This window comes from Bufo gargarizans, chromosome 4 (assembly GCF_014858855.1).
Source record: "Bufo gargarizans isolate SCDJY-AF-19 chromosome 4, ASM1485885v1, whole genome shotgun sequence".
Classification (NCBI taxonomy): Eukaryota; Metazoa; Chordata; class Amphibia; order Anura; family Bufonidae; genus Bufo; species Bufo gargarizans.
Genome location: NC_058083.1, coordinates 27075122 through 27098692, shown reverse-complemented (window position 1 = coordinate 27098692; position 23571 = coordinate 27075122). Strand labels below are relative to the sequence as shown.

The 23571-nt window shown below is 44.1% G+C and overlaps 1 protein-coding gene across 5 annotated transcripts in view; it reads left to right on the top strand.

Annotated features, from left to right (window-relative positions):
* LPIN1 (lipin 1) overlaps positions 1 to 7216 on the top strand; it is a 190710-nt gene extending 183494 nt beyond the window's left edge. For all 5 annotated transcript variants that reach the window (XM_044289257.1, XM_044289255.1, XM_044289256.1 and 2 more), the window contains 2 exons: positions 1447 to 1550; positions 6172 to 7216. In XM_044289257.1, coding sequence (XP_044145192.1) covers positions 1447 to 1550; positions 6172 to 6331 — 264 coding nt within the window. In that variant the 3' untranslated portion in view covers positions 6332 to 7216. The remainder of the gene's footprint in view (positions 1 to 1446; positions 1551 to 6171) is intronic.
* Positions 7217 to 23571: the final 16355 nt, after the last annotated feature.

Genomic DNA, 23571 nt, shown 5'->3' with positions numbered 1-23571 from the left:
CTTCAAATCAGCAGGGGTCCATGGAGTCAGACCCTCACCGATTTAGATATTGATGGCCTATCCTGAGGGTAGGTCTTCTGCCTGCACAACCCGTTTAAGGTGGCCATACACAGCAGACAGCAGTTGGTGGATGGTGGAACAGCAGTTGAACAATCATCTGGGGAACAATGGTTTTGCAGACACGGCTATACCTATTTTTGTCCATATTGGCTATTGTTCAAACTAGCCCTACATGTTTTTGGAAACCCACTACTCTCTCTTGACCTCTGCACAGGTCACAGACTATGCCTAGAAAAGTCTCCCATAGAAGTCCATGGGTTTATCTCCTGTCCATTGTGTCTATGGCCCAAGTCGCTGCTCTCAAAAGACAGGATGTCTTAAAGGGGTTATCCAACCCTTATAATGCTCAGGCCCCTCATACAGGTTATACTTACCCGGCACCCGCGTCGCACCTGATGCCCACATGACCACCGCTGCATCTCCAAGTCGTGTGGATCAAAATATCAGATGATAGGGGGGTGGGGTAGAAGGGTAGCCAATAGCAGGCCACAACAGGAATGATTCTCCCTAACATCACAGGTGACGCTAGGGAGGCTCATCCCTGCTGCTGACTGCTATAGCCTCCCCCCATCAGGTTCTGGGGAGCGGGGTAAGTATAGCCTGTATGAGAGGGGACGTTGGATAACCCCTTTAATGTATTTTAGGCCTAGTAGCCAGTGTGAAAATTGCTTTTAATATAGAATGGAAACAAATATTTAAAATAAAAATGTGATTTAAAATATAGGGCATATTCTGATGTCATATTACCTTTAAAATTTCACCCGTGAACAATCATTTTGGTTTAAATTGATTTTTTTTTTTTATCAACTTTAATGTGTATGGCCATTTTTAGTTTCCTTTTTTAAGTCGAATCCAGTATAATTCAGGTTTCTTACTGCACGTACTGTGGTTAATCTCTGCGCAGCACAGCGGGGTCGTCCTCGGTAGGAAAATGAAGCAGTATTTCTTATGTGAAGCCACGAGCCCATGTGCATGTTAATATTTTATGCATCCACCTCCTATAAAACTCAGTTACATCCACACAGCTTATCGCTCCCCGCGGTAACGAGATCGGGGGCTCTTGGCAGGATTAGATCTCGCTGAATAGGACAGAGATTAAAACACTTGTATTAATCCAATAAGACCCGTCTGTGAATTTACGACACTGTCCAAATAAAATCCAAGCACTTGCGCAGACTTAGAGAATATTTATCGAGTAATCCACGGAACCTTTTTATTGGACTTTTTCTCATTCTGTGTTTTTATCTGCTTACACAGAGGACTTCTCTTTATGACGTGATAAATCAGTAGAAATGCTCTGAACTTGCTGGAGTTGACGCCATTATTGCTCCGTAAAACTGTCAGCTCCGTAAACTAATATGCGTTTATCTTTTATGATTTACACAGGATGTTTATTCATATAAGCAAGTGGGAGTTTCTTTAAACAGAATCTTTACCGTCAATCCCAAAGGAGAACTCATTCAGGAGCACGCAAAGACCAACATCTCCTCGTGAGTATCTGTTCCATGAGAACATGGAAAGTATGGTGATGGTGAATGCCATATTTATGAAGCCTCTAAACCCCTCTTTCCCAAATATAAAAATCTGTTGGGAAAAGTGGGTGGAGCTTTAGTGCGCCGCCTAGCCCGATTTATCTCGCCAACTTTTCAAAGACTTTTCCTCTTGGCACATTAATAAATGTCTTCCGTGAGGAAGTGAAGTGTCTCTAAATTATGTCACAAAAATATGGCATTTACCAGATTTGCAGGTATGTCCACCACTTACCTTAGCTTGAAATTAAAGGGGTTTTCTGGATTGCATTAATAACCATTAACATAATCCTTTATGAAGGTCCATGGGCGGGGCAGTGATAGGGGAGTGTCTATGTAACTAGCTGGGTGGGAGGAGCTATAAACTAGCTGGGCGTTGTTGGGAGCAGTGATAGGGGAGTGTCCATGTAAGTAGCTGGGTGGGAGGAGCTATAAACTAGCTGGGCGTTGTTTGGGGCAGTGTCATAAAAAACATGAGAAAGATGTACATGAGGTAAGAAACTACATGAGAATATCTGTTATAAACCATAGTAATCCCAGAAAACCCTTTTGAAGGCAATTGACACCTTCTATGATTTTTTATGATTGCATTTGGCTAATTTTGGGTTAATCATTTTTTTACTCGTCTTTATTAAAAAAATTCTGCAGTTTTTGGTGATACAAAAATTGTTCTATTTGCACACTGTCCTTCCTGAGTTCTGTCAGCTGACAGCTCATGTGAAGCCTCATCTCTGACCCCTTGACTTCACAAACACTCATTATAGCCAGGCTACTTTCACTCGCATTTGGTGCGGATCCGTCATGGATCTGCACAAACTCATCTGTTCAGATAATACAACCGCATGCATTCATTCAAAGAGCATCCGTTTGTATTATCTTTAACATTGCCAAAACGGATTCGTCTTGAACACCACTTAAAGTCAATGGCGGACGGATCCTTTTTCTATTGTGCCAGATTGTGTCAGTGAAAACAAATCCGTCCCCATTGACTTACGTTGTGCGCCAGGGCGGATCAGTTTGGCTCAGTTTCGTCAGATGGACACCAAAGCGCTGCAAGCAGCGTTTTGGTGTCCACCTCCAAAGTGTAATGGAGGTGTAATGGAGCCAAACTTATGTATTCTGAGCGGATCCTTATCCATTCAGAATGCATTAAGGGCAAAACTGATCCGTTTTGGATCCCTGAACGGATCTCGCAAACGGAAACCAAAATGCCAGGTGAAAGTAGCCTGAACTCTAAACTGATAAGAATATGGCTAAAGTGAGTGTTTATGACGTCAGGAGATCAGAGATAAGGCTTCACATGAGCTGACAGAACTCGGAAGAGACAGTGTGCTAAAAGACAGATTTTTCACCACATGTATAAAAAAGACTGCTGAAAATTTAAAAGGCAAATAATAAAAAAATGATTTTTTATCCCAAAATGAGCAAAATGCAATCATAAAAAATGATTGCTTCGAAGGTGTTCATAGTCTTTAAAAGGGTTTTCCAGGCTTTTAATTGATGAACCTATCCTCAGGATAGGTCATCAATGTCAGATCAGCAGGGGGGGGCGACTCCCGGCACCCCAGCCAATGAGCTGTATGAAGAGAAGGCATGTGCTGTGCACGCATGCCGCCTCTTGTCTCTCTTCCTGCTCGCTGTCGATATAACATCGGTGAGCAGGAATGGAGACAGCAGACTGCACGGGAAAACCCCCTTAAGGACTCCAATTTCTTATGAAACAAACTTGATTGGCTGCACTGCACAGCACACCCAGTATACAGTGTCACATAGGATAGATATCTTGTGACAGAATATCACCAAGTTGGTTGAGTAGGGGGGGATTTAAGACTAAACGCACAAAGAAATAAATGCAATCAGCTCACTGCCTTTGTTAGTCCTCTGTGCACGGATCCTCAGGAGAAGCAAATCCACTGTAGAAACAACGTACCGGGTCCAGCACTCTGGTCTGGAATAAAACCATGAATTTTTAATTTTAAAAAGTCAAAAAATGGCACACAGCAGGACATCTCCCCAAGCCAGTCAGACTGGACCCACTACTTTGTTTCTACAGTGAAAAGACTAAACACGTAGACCTCATTTTCTGCCCTCTCCGCAGCCTAAAGAGGCATCAAATTTAATAAACGGCACGCGCATCTTAATACATTTTGTGCAGTTTACTCCATTAGATTTCTAAGACTGCCATGAAAAATGCCAGTCTTAATAAATCTGCCCCATTATGTCTCTTCTACACACTCCAGTTACTGAAATGTGAAATAATCTACATGATACATTCCCTTTTTAATAGATTTTTTTTAGATTTGTATTTGGTTTTTTCCTGAACACATATGATTTTGTTTTTAGCCATTTATGGAAAAAAAAATTGAACAGTCTTCCACAGACAAAATTCTATAAAAAAAATAAAAAAGTTTTTGGACCAATATTTAATCAACTCTCATAAAACCTTGATTTGGTCAATTGTCAAAGTAAAGCAAAAATAGTAGGAATCTAATTAGCACATAACTTGATTAATCACTTTTAGATTTTCCAGAGTATCTTTCTTCAGTAATTATCTTCCCTATGTTATTAGACTATGCTAATCCTGCTGATAATAACGCTCAGTGCTCCCAGTAATTATGTGATGATATATTCCTCTGAAAAATATGTTTAATATAATGCGCTAATCTCCTGTAACGTATACTTAACATTACTTCATTGTGTTTAACCTTTTTAAGGGGTTTTGACTTTTGACATTTCATCGGCTGTAGATTTAAAGTGACAGTGATGGAATTGAATATGGTACATAGCCTCGTATGTCGCCTTAAGGCTACTTTTACACTGGCGTTTTGGCTCTGTTTGTGAGATCCGTCATGGGCTCTCACACGCGGTCCAAAACGGATCAGTTTTGCCCTAATGCATTCTGAATGGAAAAGGATCCGCTCAGAATGCGTCAGTTTGCCTCCGATCAGTCTCCATTCCGCTCTGGAGGCGGACACCAAAACGTTGCCTGCAGCGTTTTACTCTCTGCTTGACGAAACTGAGCCAAACGGATCCGTCCTGGCACACAATGTTTTCTTTGACACAATCTGGCACAATAGAAAACGGATCCGTCCTCCACTGACTTTCAATGGTGTTCAAGAATGATCCGTCTTGGCTATGTTAAAGATAATATAAACGGATCCGTTCATGACGCATGCATGCGGTTGTATTATTGTAACGGATCCGTTTTTGCAGATCCATCACGGATCCGCCCAAACCGCAAGTGTGAAAATAGCCTAAGTTTGCATAAGGCTACTACCTGCACACGATGCAGATTACATACTTTTTTCAGCACAGATTCTCATGCGGGGAAAAAAAAGCAGTATAATACAGTACCAGCAGCATTAATGAGATCTGACGGCTCTCGTGTACACTTGACTTATATTTTCCGTGTAACCTTCACCACCTCATCTTCCCCCGTCTCCACCCCCCCTCCCCCAAGCATTGATTGACAGGGCCAGGTATCCTTTCTGTTCGGACGCCTGGCCCTGAAATCTCACACGTGTGCGAACGAGAGTATAGTAGGCACATGTGCAGGTCATGTAATACATTGCTCTGGAGCTGAATTTCGCATGCACTGATTTTACTTTAGCCGGAGCAAACGCGAGAATTCAGTGCCAGGCATCTGTCCAGGCTCCGTACACATTTTACTTTTGGGACTGACAAATGCCACTAACGGCTAATTGGTGCGGGTGCCACGAGTTGGACCTCCACCGATCTCCTATTCATGACCTATCCTACAATCTCAGTGCCAGAACCTAATCCCTTAAAGCTGGGATGCTTAACCTGCAGCCCTCCAGCTATTACAAAACTACACCTGCCAGCATACCTTGACAGCCTACAGCTATCAGCCTTCAGCAGGGCATGATGGGAGTTGTAGTTTTACAACAGCTGGAGGACCGCAGGTTGGGCATCCCTGCCTTTTATAGGATTTGTCTGGTGAGGTATTTAAAAAAAAAATATAAGGAACAGACTGGGTTAATAAAATATAGGCATTACTCACCTCACCGATGCCCTGCTTCTGCCATTCCAAAGCTTAGTGGGTTCCTGCTGGTCTTGACAGGCAGGATATGTCAGAAGATGCCTGCTCAGCCAATCGCTGGCTGAGACAGGTCTCCACTGCAGCCAGTGATTGGCTGAGCAGGCATCTCCTGCCACATATCTGTGTATTGACTCAGGATGAGGAAGCGAAGACGAGCAGACCCTGTAACTATTGGAACAGTGGTGGTGGGGGATCAGTGAGGTGAGTAATGCTTCTGTTTAACACATTTTTCCCTTTGTACGATAAAAACAAATCCCACTGACAATCACCTTTAAATAATTCAGGTTGCATGCAGCCACCATTAGAGGGAGTGCATGAAGCACGTGGACCGCATCTGTATTTTTTGTGTGAATGTCCCCTTGGTATAACAATCTTCTGATGTAGCAATCTGGGGTATAATATCAGAGGTCTACAATATTTACTATATTCTCTGGTCTCCGGATACGCTGCTGTTGGGGATGCTCGTCCTTGGGACTACTGTGTATATATAGCTCTCACCTCTATGGTTTCTTGTCTTTTCAGCTATGTTCGGCTCTGTGAGGTGGTGGATCACGTCTTCCCGCTCTTAAAACGAAGCCATTCCTCGGATTTTCCTTGCTCAGACACTTACAGTGATTTCACATATTGGAGAGAACCTTTACTCCCATTTGAAAACCAAGATATGCACCCTACAGCTTCTTAAGGGAAAAAAAAAAATCTTTACTACATCTGCTACATTTCACCATCCTGAACTTCATCGGCTGCACAAGTCGGGTGGGAAAATAATTATTTTTAATTCCAGCTGGGATTGCTGCTTCTTCTACGGTTTTCCGGGAGGTTTCTTATAGAATTGCGTTCTTCAGAGAAATCTATTGATTGACATGAGTAATATGCGCTTTCTCTGTACATGACTGGAGGGCTGTGTGCTGTACAGTAATACAAGACTGAACCCCCCCCCCCCCACCACCCCTCCTCCTAACACACAAGACTTCTGTGGCATCAGCTCCCAACTGAGATGGGAATCTAGGCAATGAAATCCTGCAATGTGAAGAAAGATGCTATTGAGATTATCCAGCCATTGTTATCGCTGTATTTCATTAGGTGGAAGGACAGGCTTATTTGTCCAGGCCACCATCAGCCTGACGTCCTTGGGTGGAAAGCTAAACCGTATTTCTGAAGAGCTTTGTTAACCCCTTCCATATCTGTAGGGCTGGTTTTCCGTAAAGATTTGCGGTTGATAGACCGCCCAGTTGAAGCCGGTGCCAGCAGAGATGTGGCCTAGGACAACCAATCAGAATCAAGATTCAATTAGTCATCTTGGCAGCAATCCCATCTGTTTACATATCTGAAGCCAAAAGGACCTACCTTTAGGCAGTTCTTTTTTATGAACAGATTAAAAAGTTCACCTTCTCGACCACTGTTCAGTCAAACTCCTCGCCGAGGCTGGGGAAAAAGGAAACTGAGGTGCACCGTTTTAGATTGGGTTCCTACCTGTTGGATCCACACCGATCAGACATTTTTTTACCTTTCTAGTGGACCTTCTGTGTAAATCCAATTCAGCAATAATGAATATTGCTTGTTATAATGATATTTTCATGGCCCACACTTATTTCACCTACTGGTCCACCTTGCACTTAATGGGTTCTCCGAGAATGTTTTAAAATGGCCGACAGCAACCTGTCCTAGAATGTGAGTAGGACTGGTTGCAGAAAGGACATGACCTGTAAGCTAAACAGCTTGAAATAAGTCTAGTAGAACAATTGGCGCAAAGAATGTGGATCCATGTGAGGTACAGTGCTGGTTCTAGCTTTGTTAGAAAGAGGTTGTTATGCACTATATGATTTCTATTTTTAATTTTTTACATTATTAATGGGATAGCCCCTTTAATGGGTGTTTTCCAGGAGCCAATGGGTCCCGCAAACCCACCTTAATTGCACATAACACGCCTGTAGAAGAAAGTTTGTAATATTTTGACCGTTCCAAAGTTATGTGGATCGGCTGCTCGTAAATCGGGTCATGTGACTCTTCTGAATATCCTGCTTCCGCCGACATCACGTCTTTTACTAGGTTTCCAGCATGGACGGGGCTTCACTTCCATTGTGCATGGGGCCAGAACTATTCCCCCTCTCTGGTACATGCTTAAACTCCTGGATTCATCTCATCTGCGCATTCGCCAGGGAGAGGAATAGGTCCGGCCCCATCCATAGCCCAGGCAGGAAACCTGGTTAAGGGCGTGACATCAGCCGAAGCAGGATTTTTGGAAGGGAAGCATCACATGACCAGGTTTCCGAGTGGTCAATCCACACAACTTCGGGACAGTAACTATATTTCAAAGGCAATGAAGATGAGTTTACAGGACTGGCAGGGTCCCGGAACCCCCCTTTAATGCTGAGGGCTGTTTTGTCAGACAGTTTTGATAAATGAGGCCCAATTTAATCTATTGTTACTGTAATGGGAAGAAAACTATGACTATAAGGTGTGTTATAGCTACACTATACACTATAATTTATAATCTAGATGCCTTAGGTGGGCTTGGATTGCAAATGCACATAGCCTAGAGGTGTGGGTTCACATCACGTTTTATGCCTGTATCCTGCACAGTCCGGTAAAAAAAAAAAGTATACGTTTTTTACAATGGTAAAAAAAAATTTTTACCAAAAAGTATGGTTCGTGGTAGCGGAATCCATAACTGAATTCTTAGATAACCTGAGCCTTGTATGCCAAACTTGAAAACACAAGTTCGCTCATTCCTAGTCGTCAGTCTGAGGCATCCGTTTAACGTAAAAAAAAATTGCATATGTTAGAAGGATGGGAAAAATGTGACGTGAACCCAGCCTAAGACACAATTTGCCCATGGAAAAACTCTCCACTGATTTTATTACAAACCAATAGATATTTACGGTATATGGTTTGAGCGAAGGGTTATGGCCTCAGGATAAAAAAAAAGGTTGTTCATAAAGACCCCTTCAGACTTCATATTAGACAACATTAGACTACATTAGATGTAGCAGAGCTGAACCTGTCACTTATCAGAGTATATATAATACCATGCTGGGGGAGATTTATAAAATTGTCTAGTTGTGTCGCCCACATCAACCAATCACAGCTCAGCTATCATTTCGTATTCTGCTTTTGGATAATGAAAGCTGCACTGTGATTGGTTACTATGGGCAGCAAAGACAGTTTTCATAATTCACGTACATGGCACGGTATAAAGGATACCTGGCGTCCCTTTGGCTCTGTACTGTGGAGCTGTAAGCACTTTGGGAGAGAATTAGGAATAGTTGATGCCACAGTAGTGGCGTCAGAAAGTTACAGATTATGGCACACACCATATTTGCACCATAAGTGTAAAACTTTTTGAGGTTGCCACTTTTTCAAAGTGGCAATAAAAGGGGTGTAGCTTGGGGGAGGGGCGGGGCTGTAATTTAGGATTGTAGCTGAAATTTACACCATCTCTTAGCTAGCGTACATTTCCATTTCCAGCACCCGAAAAGCCAGAAGATGCGCCAAATTTAGTAAGAAGCCTGTGCCTTTTAATAAGTTTAGCGCATCTTACTCCAGCACACTCTGTATGAAATTGGAGGTACAGGAGGATCCCTTAGATTTCTATGAGCACCATGTTATGGCTCAGTAGGTTGACCTGCAGTCCTATGTAAAAATACAGAGGGGGGGGGAATATATTTTGCAGTGTTTTTGTGTCAGTTTTAGGTCTGACTTCTATAATATTTATGAAATGGCGCACAGTAATTATGAATCTGGCGCAAGTGCAATGTGGTTTACGCCTTTATCGTTTTAAGTACACCTGGGGCTTGCCTGGCGTAGAGTTGTCGACATTTTTGCTAATGTTTTGTGATTGTCGCAGAGGATAAATGAGATTAAAAACTGATCTAATCTGCAAATTTGGCCTTAATTTAACCCACTATTGAAAGTGGTGCGGGGAGGTGAAGGAGGCCAAAAGTAGCAAAATTTTTCACAAAAAGTTGCGTGCGCCATCACATGCAACATTTTAACACTAGAAAACTGGCGTATCAGATTTCATAAATGCCCCCCACAGATATATCCAATGATACTATGAGTTATGCCAAGTGGCACACTAAGCTCTGCTATATCTGTGTAAATATATATATATATGTATGTATATTTACAGATTTAAATATTCTTAATATACTGTATTTGTTGCTCCATAAGACACATCAGACCATAAGATGCAACTTGGATATGGAGGATATAAATAAGAAAAAATATTTTTCATCAGACCTCCATTCCTCCTCCGAGCCGACCCCTATTAAACCTCCAAGCTCCATCAGACTTCAGATCAGACCCCCATTCCTCCTCAGATCCAAACCCCTGTCAGACCCCCATTCCTCCTCCGATCTCAGATCACACCTCCATTCCTGCTCCATCATACCTTAGATCAGACCCCCATGCTTCATCAGACCTCTGCATCAGACCGCCATTTCTCCTAACATCTTAGATCAGACCCCTATTTCTCAGACCTCAGATCACACGCCTATTCCACCTCAAATCAGAACCCCATCATGCTCCCATTTCTCGTCTGACCTCTGTATTAGACCCCCATTCTTCCTCAGATCAGACCCTCCATTCCTCCTCAGACCCCCCCAAGCTCCATCAGACAAGATAAAAATGCTTACCTCTCCTGTGCACGTGCACTGCGGAGCCTGGAAGAAAACCAGGGAACGGTGAGTACAGCCAGCGCAGCGATACACTCACCACTCCTCTTGCCTCCTGCATATTTATGGAAGTCATTAGTATTCGCTCCATAAGGTAATACAAGTGCGTCTCATGGTGCAAAAAATATGGTAGTTATTATTTTCACCAGTTCAGTATAGCCAAGTGTTTTTCTATGCTGAGCTTGGTTGGAGTTCTTAACTTTTTGTAATGTAGGTAAATAGTATTGCTCTAATGTTTAGTTAGTTACGTACTTTCATTCACTTAGTCAGTTTAGCCTTTCAGTAGCTCTAAGCTGCTGTAGAGATTTTGACTGTTAGGGCTCATGCACACGACCGTATGCCCTCTGAGACATGCGGGCCATATGTCCCGGAGGAGAATACATAGTGCGCACGAGAGCGCACAGCATCATAGGTTACTATGATGCTGTTACGCATCGGGCCGCCCGCGGACGGCTATTGTACCGCACTCATAATATCATATGAGTACAGGACAATAGTCCCGCGGGTGGCCCGATGCGCACAGCATCATTGTAATCTATGATGCTGTGTGCTCCCGTGCGCACGATGTATTCCACTCCGGGACATATGGCCCGCTCACGGACTGTATGTCTCGGAGGGCATACGGTCGTGTACATGAGCCCTAATCAGTCTGCTGTTCTGAGGAATGCTTTTACATTACCTTAAAACCAGCCATACACCTCATGATGTTGGCAACACTACTAGAAATCTAAAATAGGACGGAAATTCCTACATGAGGTGGAAATCTAGATTACATCAGCGACGGGAGGGATCATGTCTGACGTGTTTCAATAAAATTCATATTTGCTTAGTGGAAATTTTTGAAATTTTAGCAAAAACACAGCAAATTTGCTATGTGGGGAAGCATGAAGTGGAAGTAATAGGGACTAAGAATAATGTCCAGAAAGTATCCTCCACCGTTGACCATCTCTTACTTGGTTGTGGTGCAAAATTTAAGGAGCAAATGGTTATTTTTGGACTCTGGTGGTACCTATTTGACTCATTTAGGGTACTTTCACACTAGCGTTTTTCTTTTCCGCCATATAGTTTCGTCCTAGGGGCTCTATACCGGAAAAGAACTGATCAGTTTTACCCCCATGCATTCTGAATGGAGAGAAATCCGTTGAGGATGCCTTCAGTTCAGTCATTTTGACTGATCAGGCAAAAGATAAAACCGCAGCGTGCTACGGTTTTATCTCTGGCGAAAAAAACTGAATACTTGCCTGAATAGGAATGTATTAGTGCCGGATACGGCATGCAAAATACCGGAATACCGGGTCCGTCCTTCCGGCTTGCACATGCGCAGACCGGTAAAAATGTGAATAAAAAATGCAAGACGGATCTGTCTGTCCACATGACAAGCAGAGAGACGGATCTGTTCTTGCAATGCATTTGTGGGACCAATCCGCATCCGGATCAGTCTCACAAATGCTTTCAGTCACATCCAAATCGGCGGGTCCGGCAGGCAGTTCTGACGACGGAACGGCCCACCGGATCACACTGCCGCAAGTGTGAAAGTAGCCTAAAGGGGTTTTCTGGGAGTAGAATATTAATGACCTGTCCTTAGGATAGGTCACCAGTATTGGAACGGTGGGGTTCCAACACCCAAGACTGTCACTGATCAGCACAATGGCCTCCTCACAGCCTACCAAGCACAGCGCCATACACTGTATAGTGGCCATGTTCAGTATTGCAGCCCAGGTCCTTTTCCTTGAGTTGGACTGAGCTGCACCTAGGCCATGTGACCTATGGACGTTGCTTTGCTGGCCTAGGACGATGCCGTGGTGCTCACCGGAGAGAGACGGTCTCTTTACACAGCTGATTGATGGGGGTGCCAGAAGTCTGACCCCCACTGATCTATCTTGAGGATAGGTCATCAATATTTTACTCCCGGAAAACCCCTTTAATGAGTATTATTCTGATGACTGTAGATAGTGAGTACTTGTGGCTTATCTGTAGAAACATACTCCAGGTCCCTTTGAAATAGAATATTGTGATTGTGTATACAGCTCCTGTGCAGATCTGTGTGTCTTTGGTCACGGACTGGAAAATAAAGGTTGGATCCTGCAGTCTTCTGTTACTCCATTCCATCATTCTCTTCATCACCTGTATGTTGGACCGATGAAAGGGAGTTGCATACCATAAAATGGGTGTTTTTATTCAAAACTATTTGCAAAGCTTTTTTTTTTGATGATTTTGAAGTAATAAAATGGTTGCTAAAGTATACATACCCTTAATGATATATATAAAAAAATCTGTAAATTGAATTTAAGATCATTTTATTTATTGAGATTATTTTTCCAAAGACCATAAAATCTTAGATGCAACATCAAGTTTAAAAACTTTACATGGGCAAAGTCAATTTCGTTTGTCCCTTTGTCGCCCATGTGATTTATCTTGGATAATGAGTCTCTGACTTTATAAAGTCACTTTCTGCCACCTGTTCATAGTGATCAGTGGGGATCATGTTGGAAGAAGAAGAATATACTGTAATAAATGACAGTTGGTTGAAAGATTCCGTCTTGTGTCTTATTCCTTCAGTCTTGTGCAAGTTACCGGAGAATTTATGTATAACATTAGGAAAATATCCACAAACGGCGCCGCTCTTCTCCTTTGTTAGTGTCGCAGCCCAGCCCCATTCATTTGAATGTGTGATACTGTACCCTACACAACCCTCGGGCAAGAATGCCATGGAAATTGGGGCCCCACCCTGAGAATTTCCTAAACTATATGGAACCTTCCACTTGTGGGCAGGGCTTACATACCCTGTACCCAATGTTCTAAATTATATGGGACCACCCACTTATGGGCAGGGCTTACATAAGCCACACCCAAAATCCTAACCCACATGGGACCACCCACTTACGTAAAGCCTTACATAAACCACACCCATTTCAGCCCGGTGACCGCGCAAATTTTATGGGACTGTCTCTGAAAAATAGGGACAGTTCCTGCAAGTTTGGGACATTTGGCAATTATGTAATTACTGATGCAAATCTAGACCCAACCGCAAGTGTTATAGCCCAAATTTACAGCATCAGATTTGAGCTTGTGATACCAAAATTGCTCCCATATTATGCTTGCCGGCAACTGACCTCTTCTCACTGTGCAACCTTATAAAGGGGCTTTTGTCACCTGTGACAATGGGGACATATTCCTAGGATATGCCCCCATTGTCTGATAGGTGCAGATGCCACCGCTGGGATCCGCACCTTTCTCCTAAACTGAGCTCTGAAAGTGGTGGCGGATGCACTGCGCATGCGCAGCCACCCTCCATTCATTTCTATGGGGCTGCCGAAAATAGCCGAGCACTGGCTCGGCTATTTCAGTCTGGTCCATATAAGTGAAAAGGAACGGTGGCCGGTCATGCGCGGTGCGCTCCCATTCACTTCTACGCGGAGAGCACTTGGTGGCGGCCGAACCAGAGTCCTCCAGCCACCAATTTGCCTGCTCCGTTCTCGATATAGCTGGGACCTGCACCTATAAGATAATGGGGGCATATCCTAGCGATATGCCCCCATTGTCTCAGATGAGACAACCCCTGACAAGTTTCCATAATGGCATACCAGAACCTTCCCTCGAATTCACAACCTGAAAGTCGTCACCACTTATACCCTGACACTTTATTATATTCTGACATATTGATATCCCGCAGCCCGTGTACTTGGTTATCACCCGCCATTGTGGTGTTATGCCTTCATCCTCCGCACCCCTGTCGAGTAAACAATGTGCATTCACGGTATGGAATTTAATATCCTCAACGCTTCACTGACAAATGGCTTCATATACTGTGGTTGAAAAGGGCCATACATAATTTACCAAGCAAAATGAAAGTCTCTACCCCTGCGTCCTGTGATATGAATATTGCAGGATGGCATATTTGTGCTGCTCCTCCATACCAGCGGCACACGGGCAAGACGATGAAAAATAGATTGTAGAGGAGATGAATGAGGAATAAACAGCGTGCTGAAAGCTGTAAATAGGAATAATTATGAGATGACGCCAGTAATAATTCAAGATTGTGTGTGGGTATGGCTATAAATACAGTATATCGCAGTGTGCCATGAGACATGCCGTACTCGGCTCTGCTCTATCTATTGTATCTATCCATCTACTGATCTATCATATCTATCTACTGATCTATCTACTTATCTATCATATCTATCTGTCTACTGTATCGATCTATCCATCCTGAGCTTTCCATTTTAAATCTCCAATGCTCAACTGTGCATCATACTAAAGGGGTTTTCTGGCAGTAAAATATTGGTGGCTTATCCTCAGTACAGGTCGTCAATATCGGATTTGGTGGAGCCCTACTCCCGACACCCCTACCAAACAGCTGTTTGAAAAGGCCCTGGCTCTCCAGTGAGTGCTGTGGTCTCTGAACAGCGCCATACATTGTATAGTGGCTGTGCTTGGTATTGCAGAACAGGCCTTTCACTGGAACGGAACTGAGTTGCACTAAGGCCATGTGGCCAATGAATATGATGTCACTGGCCTGTCACCGGCCAGATGACCAGCACCAATCAGATATTGATCACCTATCCTGAGGATAGGACATCAATATCCCAGTCCCACGACAGGATCTGACCACTGCTGGAGACAGTTGTCTCCAAGTGAGGTCTATGTTCCCTGAGAGACAGGGAGCAAAGTATTGCATACCTCGAATTTCTCCGCATGGACCCTGAGGTTAAGCATGGTCTTCTGTGGGTCAGTGTGCAGTCCGGCGCACACACATACGACAAATACAGCCGTCTGAAACCGGCCTTATACAGTAGTTTTCCCTGCAGTCCTATGTAAAGCCTTAGATAACACACGCCAGTATTACAAACGCTTGAAGCTCTGCTAGATTTGTGTCCACATATAGTATGTGTGTAGCAGAGCTGAGCCACTTTTCATGTTTTCATTAAAGCCTGGTGAATGAACCTATATTGGGTTGTTTTGAGATGCCGGAGGAGGGTCCTTTGTTCAGCTAGATAGGAGACCTGCTACAAACGGCACCTCTCAATGTGGAGGACCTAACATGTCTACATTACAAAAACAGCCCATTGATGTTAATGATATTGTTCAATGCTTCATTTTTCCTGTGGTGGCGCTGCAGGGGAATTGAACACCTGCTGCCATATTCCCCTGCAGATGCAAGTGCAGTACCTCAGTACAGGGGGTATCTTCAATTGCTTGTTATATTTTACATTAACGTCATGTGTATCTTCTGTGTCCTTTAGCAATGATAATTTGGGTTGCCATTAGGAATGGAACTTTCCATTCTATTCCTCCCCATTTAGTGGGAGTGGACTGGGGGGGGGGGGGGGGGGGTGAGCGAGCTCTAGAGAGTTTCTCACTTATTCTTTAGTCTAAGAATGAGTGAGGAAGCCCGAACATCTGCTCCCTCACCAAGGGTCTTTAGGGCCTCAGGATCAGCTCAACTGTGAGGAATACTGCTGCAGGAAAACTGAAGATCCAAGACCATAAATATTCTTCGCAGCTACTGTGCTGCATTCAGCTTGGTGACCAGCAACTAAAGCTTTAAAAACCCTGCTGCAGGTGAGGGAAAACACATTAAGACACCCATCACCATAGCCTATATTTGTCAAGTGGACACGTACAGCCACAAGTGGCAGTTCATAGCCAAAGAGAAATCAGGAGAGTACTACTCTAGAGTACTATTGTCTGCCAACATACCTCTTCAGCTGGGGAAAGAGACATTGCACCTTGTACAGCTGGATATACTGTAACTCATCCTTTGCAGTCAGTAAAGAGAAACTTTTGATGTTATTCTACGTCTGCCTGATCCATGCACACCACCTTTTCACTGCACTGAACCCCAGGGAGCGACAGCTTGAGGTTGTACACCATGACTCAACATCTCATCAAGGTGGGGGGCCACTACCATTTTCATCCTCTGCATCGACTCCTCAGGGGCTCGCTGTAAAAGCTGATTGTTAAAGGGGTTGTGCAGCCAGTAATACTGATGACCTAACCTCATCTGATCGGTGGGGATCCAACTCCCAACACCCCTGCTGATCAGCTGTTTGAAGAGGAGGCACCGTGTAATTACAAGTGCTTGTTCTATTCAAGTGAATGGAACAAACACTTGTAATTACACTGTTCCGCCAAGATTTCCCAGATGATGCGCAATGTAATTTGGAAGAGGGAGCAGCACTTGCACAATTTACATAATGCAGTATCTTTATGTGTCCTATGTAAAACCAGAGATGACATAACAGGGGTCCTCCAGAAATGTATGAAGATGGCCTCCAGCAACCTGTCCTAGAGTGTGACTACGACTGGTTCCAGTGATCATCCCCCTCCATTTCTTGAGGACCTCCTTAACGCTGCACATATTGATTGAATAATACAGTGTAGCTCACCAATACTTTGTCTAGAAAATTGACCGGAATTATTTGCACCTACTGGCACACTAAGCTGGTACAAATTAAAAACCCACATTATGTTGTTTCCAAAAGACAAACTCGGTTCTGCTACATCTGTAGCTATATTAATCAAATGCAAGAAGCACAAGGCAATCCATGGAATGCCAGAATCTATTTATCGACATAGGAAATCCAATGTGCCTTGCATTGCCTTTAATGAGTTTTACAAGCGAGCGGCCTCTTCCTGTGACTCATTCTGTTTTCTGAACCGGAGATTGTGGTTTTATGTTTCACATTGGAAATCAACCACCACGTCTGTATTATTTTTCTTCTCTCTCTCTCTGCGCGGTAATCAGGCACAGAGAGCCGAAAATAAAAATCCATCTCCTCGTCAGGGAGATTTCAGATAAACACATGATTATGTCTGCTGTGCATATCCCATGCTCCAGTCTCCGAAGATTCAAGGTCAAACTTCCATCCTCTCCATTCACAAGGGCAGACAATGCGGCGGGTCGCAGCTTCCTCTTGTGTCAGTTCTTACAGGAAAACAAGATTATAACACGAAAAAAAAAAAATCCCTGAAAGTAAAAAAATGTTCCCGAGTGTATAGAAGAAAGCAAGACAAAATACAGATGTAGCAATTGTTTACCTGGCACTTGATGAGTTAAATACACTGGGTATTCGAAATGTTCTAAGATGGGAAAGTATCCCCTATCCATAGCATTGGGATAAGTATCTGATCGTAGGGGGTCCAACCGCTGGGACTTAGGCTGGGTTCACACCTGAGCGTATTCGATAAGCTCTGTTTACCGGCGTTTTTATCGGGCATATTTTTGGGTGTTTTTGTATTTTGGAAACGCGCATCGTTCGTGCGTTCTTGCTATTGAACACAGAAGAGTACAATGAAAAACAGGTGTGACGCGCGACAATACGCCCCAAAGAAGCTCCTGTACTTCTTGGGGCGTAGGGTGTTTTACAGTGCGTTCGTACGCGCTGTAAAACGCTCAGGTGAGAACCATGCCCATAGGGAAACATTGGTTTTTGCCTGTTAAGCGTTTTACAGCGCGTAGGAACGCGCTGTAAAACGCTCAGGTGTGGACCTAGCACTAGAGATGAGTGGATTGATTCGTATACAGGTCCTTCTAAAAAAATTAGCATATTGTGATAAAGTTCATTATTTTCTGTAATGTACTGATAAACATTAGACTTTCATATATTTTAGATTCATTACATACCAACTGAAGTAGTTCAAGCCTTTTATTGTTTTAATATTGATGATTTTGGCATACAGCTCATGAAAACCCAAATTTCCCATCTAAAAAAATTAGCATATCATGAAAAGGTTCTCTAAACAAGCTATTAACCTAATCATCTGAATCAATAATTCAGACACAGAAAGAAATTTCTGAACGAATAGGCTGTTCCCAGAGTGCTGTATCAAGGCACCTCAGTGGGAAGTCTGTGGGAAGGAAAAAGTGTGGCAGAAAACGCTGCACAACGAGAAGAGGTGACTGGAACCTGAGGAAGATTGTGGAGAAGGACCGATTCCAGACCTTGGGGGACCTGCGGAAGCAGTGGACTGAGTCTGGAGTAGAAACATCCAGAGCCACCGTGTACAGGCGTGTGCAGGAAATGGGCTACAGGTGCCGCATTCCCCAGGTCAAGCCACTTTTGAACCAGAAACAGCGGCAGAAGCGCCTGACCTGGGCTACAGAGAAGCAGCACTGGACTGTTGCTCAGTGGTCCAAAGTACTTTTTTCGGATGAAAGCAAATTTTGCATGTCATTCGGAAATCAAGGTGCCAGAGTCTGGAGGAAGACTGGGGAGAGGGAAATGCCAAAATGCCTGAAGTCCAGTGTCAAGTACCCACAGTCACTGATGGTCTGGGGTGCCATGCCAGCTGCTGGTGTTGGTCCACTGTGTTTTATCAAGGGCAGGGTCAATGCAGCTAGCTATCAGGAGATTTTGGAGCACTTCATGCCTCCATCTGCTGAAAAGCTTTATGGAGATGAAGATTTCATTTTTCAGCACGACCTGGCACCTGCTCACAGTGCCAAAACCACTGGTAAATGGTTTACTGACCATGGTATTACTGTGCTCAATTGGCCTGCCAACTCTCCTGACCTGAACCCCATAGAGAATCTGTGGGATATTGGGAAGAGAAAGTTGAGAGACGCAAGACCCAACACTCTGGATGAGCTTAAGGCCGCTATCGAAGCATCCTGGGCCTCCATAACACCTCAGCAGTGCCACAGGCTGATTGCCTCCATGCCATGCCGCATTGAAGCAGTCATTTCTGCAAAAGGATTCCCGACCAAGTATTGAGTGCATAACTGAACATAATTATTTGAAGGTTAACTTTTTTTGTATTAAAAACACTTTTCTTTTATTGGTCGGATGAAATATGCTAATTTTTTGAGATAGGAAATTTGGTTTTTCATGAGCTGTATGCCAAAATCATCAATATTAAAACAATAAAAGGCTTGAACTACTTCAGTTGTGTGTAATGAATCTAAAATATATGAAAGTCTAATGTTTATCAGTACATTACAGAAAATAATGAACTTTATCACAATATGTTAATTTTTTTAGAAGGACCTGTATATCAGAATGAGTCCTAGAGCTGCGAGGGGCTGTCCACGATGCTTGACGGGTTCTGACATCGCGCCCGGCTTTGACAATCTTGCGTCTGCGCTGCTGCTCAGAGTAGTGGCAGAGGACGAAGCGGCGTCGGTGCATGAGTCACTGCCTAGAATTGGCGACAGTGGCGCAAGATTGCCAGGGCTAGCCGATATGTCCAATCTTGTCGGTCAAGCAGCAGGGGGGAGCTTCGTCAGTAGCGTGGACAGCTCCTCGCAGGTGTAGAACTCGTAATGATGAATCGATTTGTACAAATCGATTCGCTAATCTCCACTGGGACTCCTATCATTATGAAAACAGGGGTCCGGTGTTCTCCTATGAATGGAGCAGCAGACTGCACGTGTTCACTGCCGCTCCATTCATCCTCTATAGGACTGCTGGAAATAGCTGAGCGCTGCATTCAGATACAGTCTCTCTGTCAGTCCTACAGAGAATAAATGGAGGAGCAGCAGCAGACATGTGTGACCTGCAGCTTTTTGCATACTGGTGCATGGGGCCCCAGTGGTCGAATCTGCAATGTGCCGTGGAGAATAGGAGTGGTAGTGGTTCTGGCTGTCTCAGACAATCACAGCAGCTTTCCTTACACCACTGCTCCCTAGCGCTGTGCATTGAAAGGAAAGCGCACCCAAGGACAGATTAGGAACTTAAAGTGGCCCTGTAAAAAAAAAAACTGAAAGTGGCCACCAATTGTTGAATTCAGGAGGCCACCTGAGGTTGCTGGCCAGGAGCATAAGTACCTGATGCTCCCAGGATTTATTAATGCTGGGAGCATCATATCGTTCTGTACCTGGCCAGGGGCCACGAGAAGGGCTCGGGGCGGCCCCCTGAGCACCAGCCCACTGGGTAATTTCCCTGCAGGGTCTATGGCCAGTCTGCCCTTGGGCACACTCTTTCTTCTCTCAGGGCCCTCCCTGATTCTGGGGCTCCTGTCTGATGGTATTTGGGGTGCCCATGATATTGAGATGATATTCGCTGTTTGTATGGGTGCTAGGGAGGGCGTGTAGGGTGCAATGGCTGGTGTATGGTGCAGGAGTCAGTAACCAAACCAAATGTAGCACAATAAACATCTCTCTTTACTGTAGTGCAAACTGGGAGTTGTAGTACATCCAACAATAGCAAAACATAGATCCTGCAAATCTCCCCAGATGGTTTTGCATAGATTTGAGCAAGGATGGAAATGATCATATTCTATCTTCTTTATCTTTCTCAAGGCTCTTCCTTTAGAATCTAGAGCTGTAATTGTGCCTGTAATTCACAACTGAGATGTACAGGTTTTAGAAACATGACTGGCCAAGTTGTGTCCAAGTGCGAATCGTGTCTTAACAAGATTCCCCTCACTGCCGTAAAGTCCAGATGGCTTAGGTGGCAGAATGCCTTTCTGACTCTTATGCTCAGCCATGCAGATTTCATAACCCTTTTGTCTCTTTCATCTTTTCTGTAGATTACGGTATCTAGAGATTGTTGAGTCTCTGTAGCTTTAGTCCAGTCCTGGAAGGAAATAGCTGGAACTCACTAAACTCAGCAAGGGGCAGATCCAGGATCCACACCCAAACTTCCTCCAGGGGCTATGTCGGAGTAATTATGTCACTTCCATCCATAGCCATACTAGGTATACAGCATAAAATTACAGTAAATGACATGCATTAAACCGCAAACAATTTGCAAGTACCTCCCGATCTGGGATACTAAAGACCCACCCACCGTTCAGACACTTTTCCCACTTCCCAAGTATTAAGTTAAAGGGGACCCAAACCTTTGCTGAAATTACACATGTGCAGTGGCACTTTTCAGGTGGCTCTGCACCTTCGGGTTTAATTGATTCTGCTTGGCTTTCCCAGCATACAAAGTACGAGTCTCATATACTTTCTGTGCATCCATACTCTCCATATTTGAGAAGCCGAGCAGAGCCAATGAGACCCGAAGGTGCAGAGTCTTCTGAAAAGTGCCACTGCATTTGTGGTTTCAGCAAAGGTTTATAATTTGCTGCATCTGTAACTAGAGAGGGTCAAGTCGATTTCCAGTTTTGCTACTCAGCTTACTGTGGATGAAGAGGTTCACATAGCAGAATGCTAACTGCTTGAAATACATTTTGAAGATCTGTAATAGTAAATGACATCCTACATCCTCAGGACTCAAGAAGGGCCACGCTATCATAAAGTCTGGACTGTTGGGCTTTTTCAACATACACAAAATTACAGAAACCCCTCCCTCCCGTATTTACGACTTTTCACGAGCTGCACCTACTCTCTGAAATGCACTTCCTCGGACAATCAGGTTTAATTCCCAACTTCCTTATCTGCAAACATGCCTTAGAAACACAGGTGTTATGTTCCCTAAACTGACCCCTTCCACCTTATTCTGCTGACAGTAATCCCCTCACCCAAAGCACTAGCTCACGCAGTTCACCCTGCACCACTCCTTTTAGTACAAAGAAGGCCGGATCACTTCATATAACAATCAACCCTACCTTTTGTGTCACCCCCACTTCCTCATGAATTGTAAGCTCTTGCGAGCAAGGACCCCACTCCCAGTGTATCAGTTGTACATTAGCCTGTCATTGTGTACATGAACCCTCTGCATTGGGGACACGGTGGGACTATATAAATAAAGATTATTATTAATATAAAAATAAGCAACACAACCATACACTTAGACACAGATACTGTACATGTGTTTGCTGGTCCGAGGTGCCCCTGCAGCGATCAGGTTCTCTTCCGTAGGTCAATTCTCCACTTTGTTGACTCCTTGGAGGTTACTGGGGCTAATAACTCTTTTTTGAGCCTCTTGGCCCAGCAGGAAATCCTAAATGTTAAGCTATAAATAATTCTATGCTAAGGTCATTTCACTAAAACGAAAGGAACTTTTCAGCACTGGAAAAGGTCACTATCAAAGACCTAACGTAACAAGCTCATATCCGTAAAGAGTAAAAAAAACATACATTAAAATAAAATATAAAATAGTCACCAGTCTATCCGCATCTGTTGTTTAGTTCTGCGGCCCCGCAAAAAATATAGAGCATGTCCTATTCTTGTCCGCAAACGCAGAGAAGAATAAGCATTTCTATAATGTGGAACATTGCGGATGGCACACTGCGGTATACATGTTTTGCGGTGTCGCACTTTGCGGACCGAAAAAAAACCCGCTGCGGTCGTCTGAATGCGCCCTAATAGTGAAAAAAATCAGGGTCTCCTGCTCAGGACCCTAATCTATTAGCTAGAGCAGAGCAGCTACAAAGGGTGTATCTTGCTTTGTAGGACCTCAGTGCATGACATACAGGGGTACTCCCATTCCCGCTTTGATGGCATTGAATAGCACCCTCGGTTCACTGCTGAAGGAGTTCCGAAAATAGCTGGGCGCTAGCTCGGCTATTTCCAACCTCTGGGACCAGCTCCAATCTCCTGAACAGGGCCCCTGAAGTTAAGGAGGGCACAGTGCACATGCGTGGCATCCTCTCCATTCAATTACTATAGGAGTTCCAAAAAAAGAACGAGAGAGCATGCTTGTCCCATAGCGGTGGCCGTGCAGGCACATTGTGTTCTCCATTCGCTGCTGTGGAGCTCCCAAAAATAATGTAGCCCCCAGCTCTCTCATCTATTTTTGGAACTCCCATAGCAATGAATAAAGAGGATGCTGTACATGCGTAGTGTGCTCTCCTTCACTTCTGGGACCCCATTCTCGAGATAGGTACATTGATGGCATACCCTAGTGATATACTGTCAGTGTCTGAGATAGGAATACCCTGAAACTGTATCCCCTACCCAAAAAATGCTCCACCCTTGCTCCATTCAAATGGAGGGCATAGAACCTCCATTCTCAAGATCGTCAGGGGTCAGACCTACAGAAATCAGAAACCCCTTCAAAGGGGTATTCCGGTTGGTTAAAGTTATATATAAATATTAGATAGTGGGGGTCCTACCGCTGTGCTGTACTCTGCTATCTCTGGAACTCCCATAGAAATTAATAGAGTGGCCACACGCATGTTCAACTAGCTGCTCCGGTCATTTCGGGGGAGCTGCAGGGGGTACAGGGCCCCCATTGTTGTGATCAGTGGGGGTGCCAGCAGTAGGACCCCCACCAATTTAATAGTTATCCGCTATCCACAGGATAACTTTAACCAACCAGACTTGATTCCAGTAGGCATGGTGTAATGCGTCGCTTGACCTGTGGTGGCGCTGCAGGGAAATAGAATTTCTCAGAAGATTGTAGCCGATCACTGG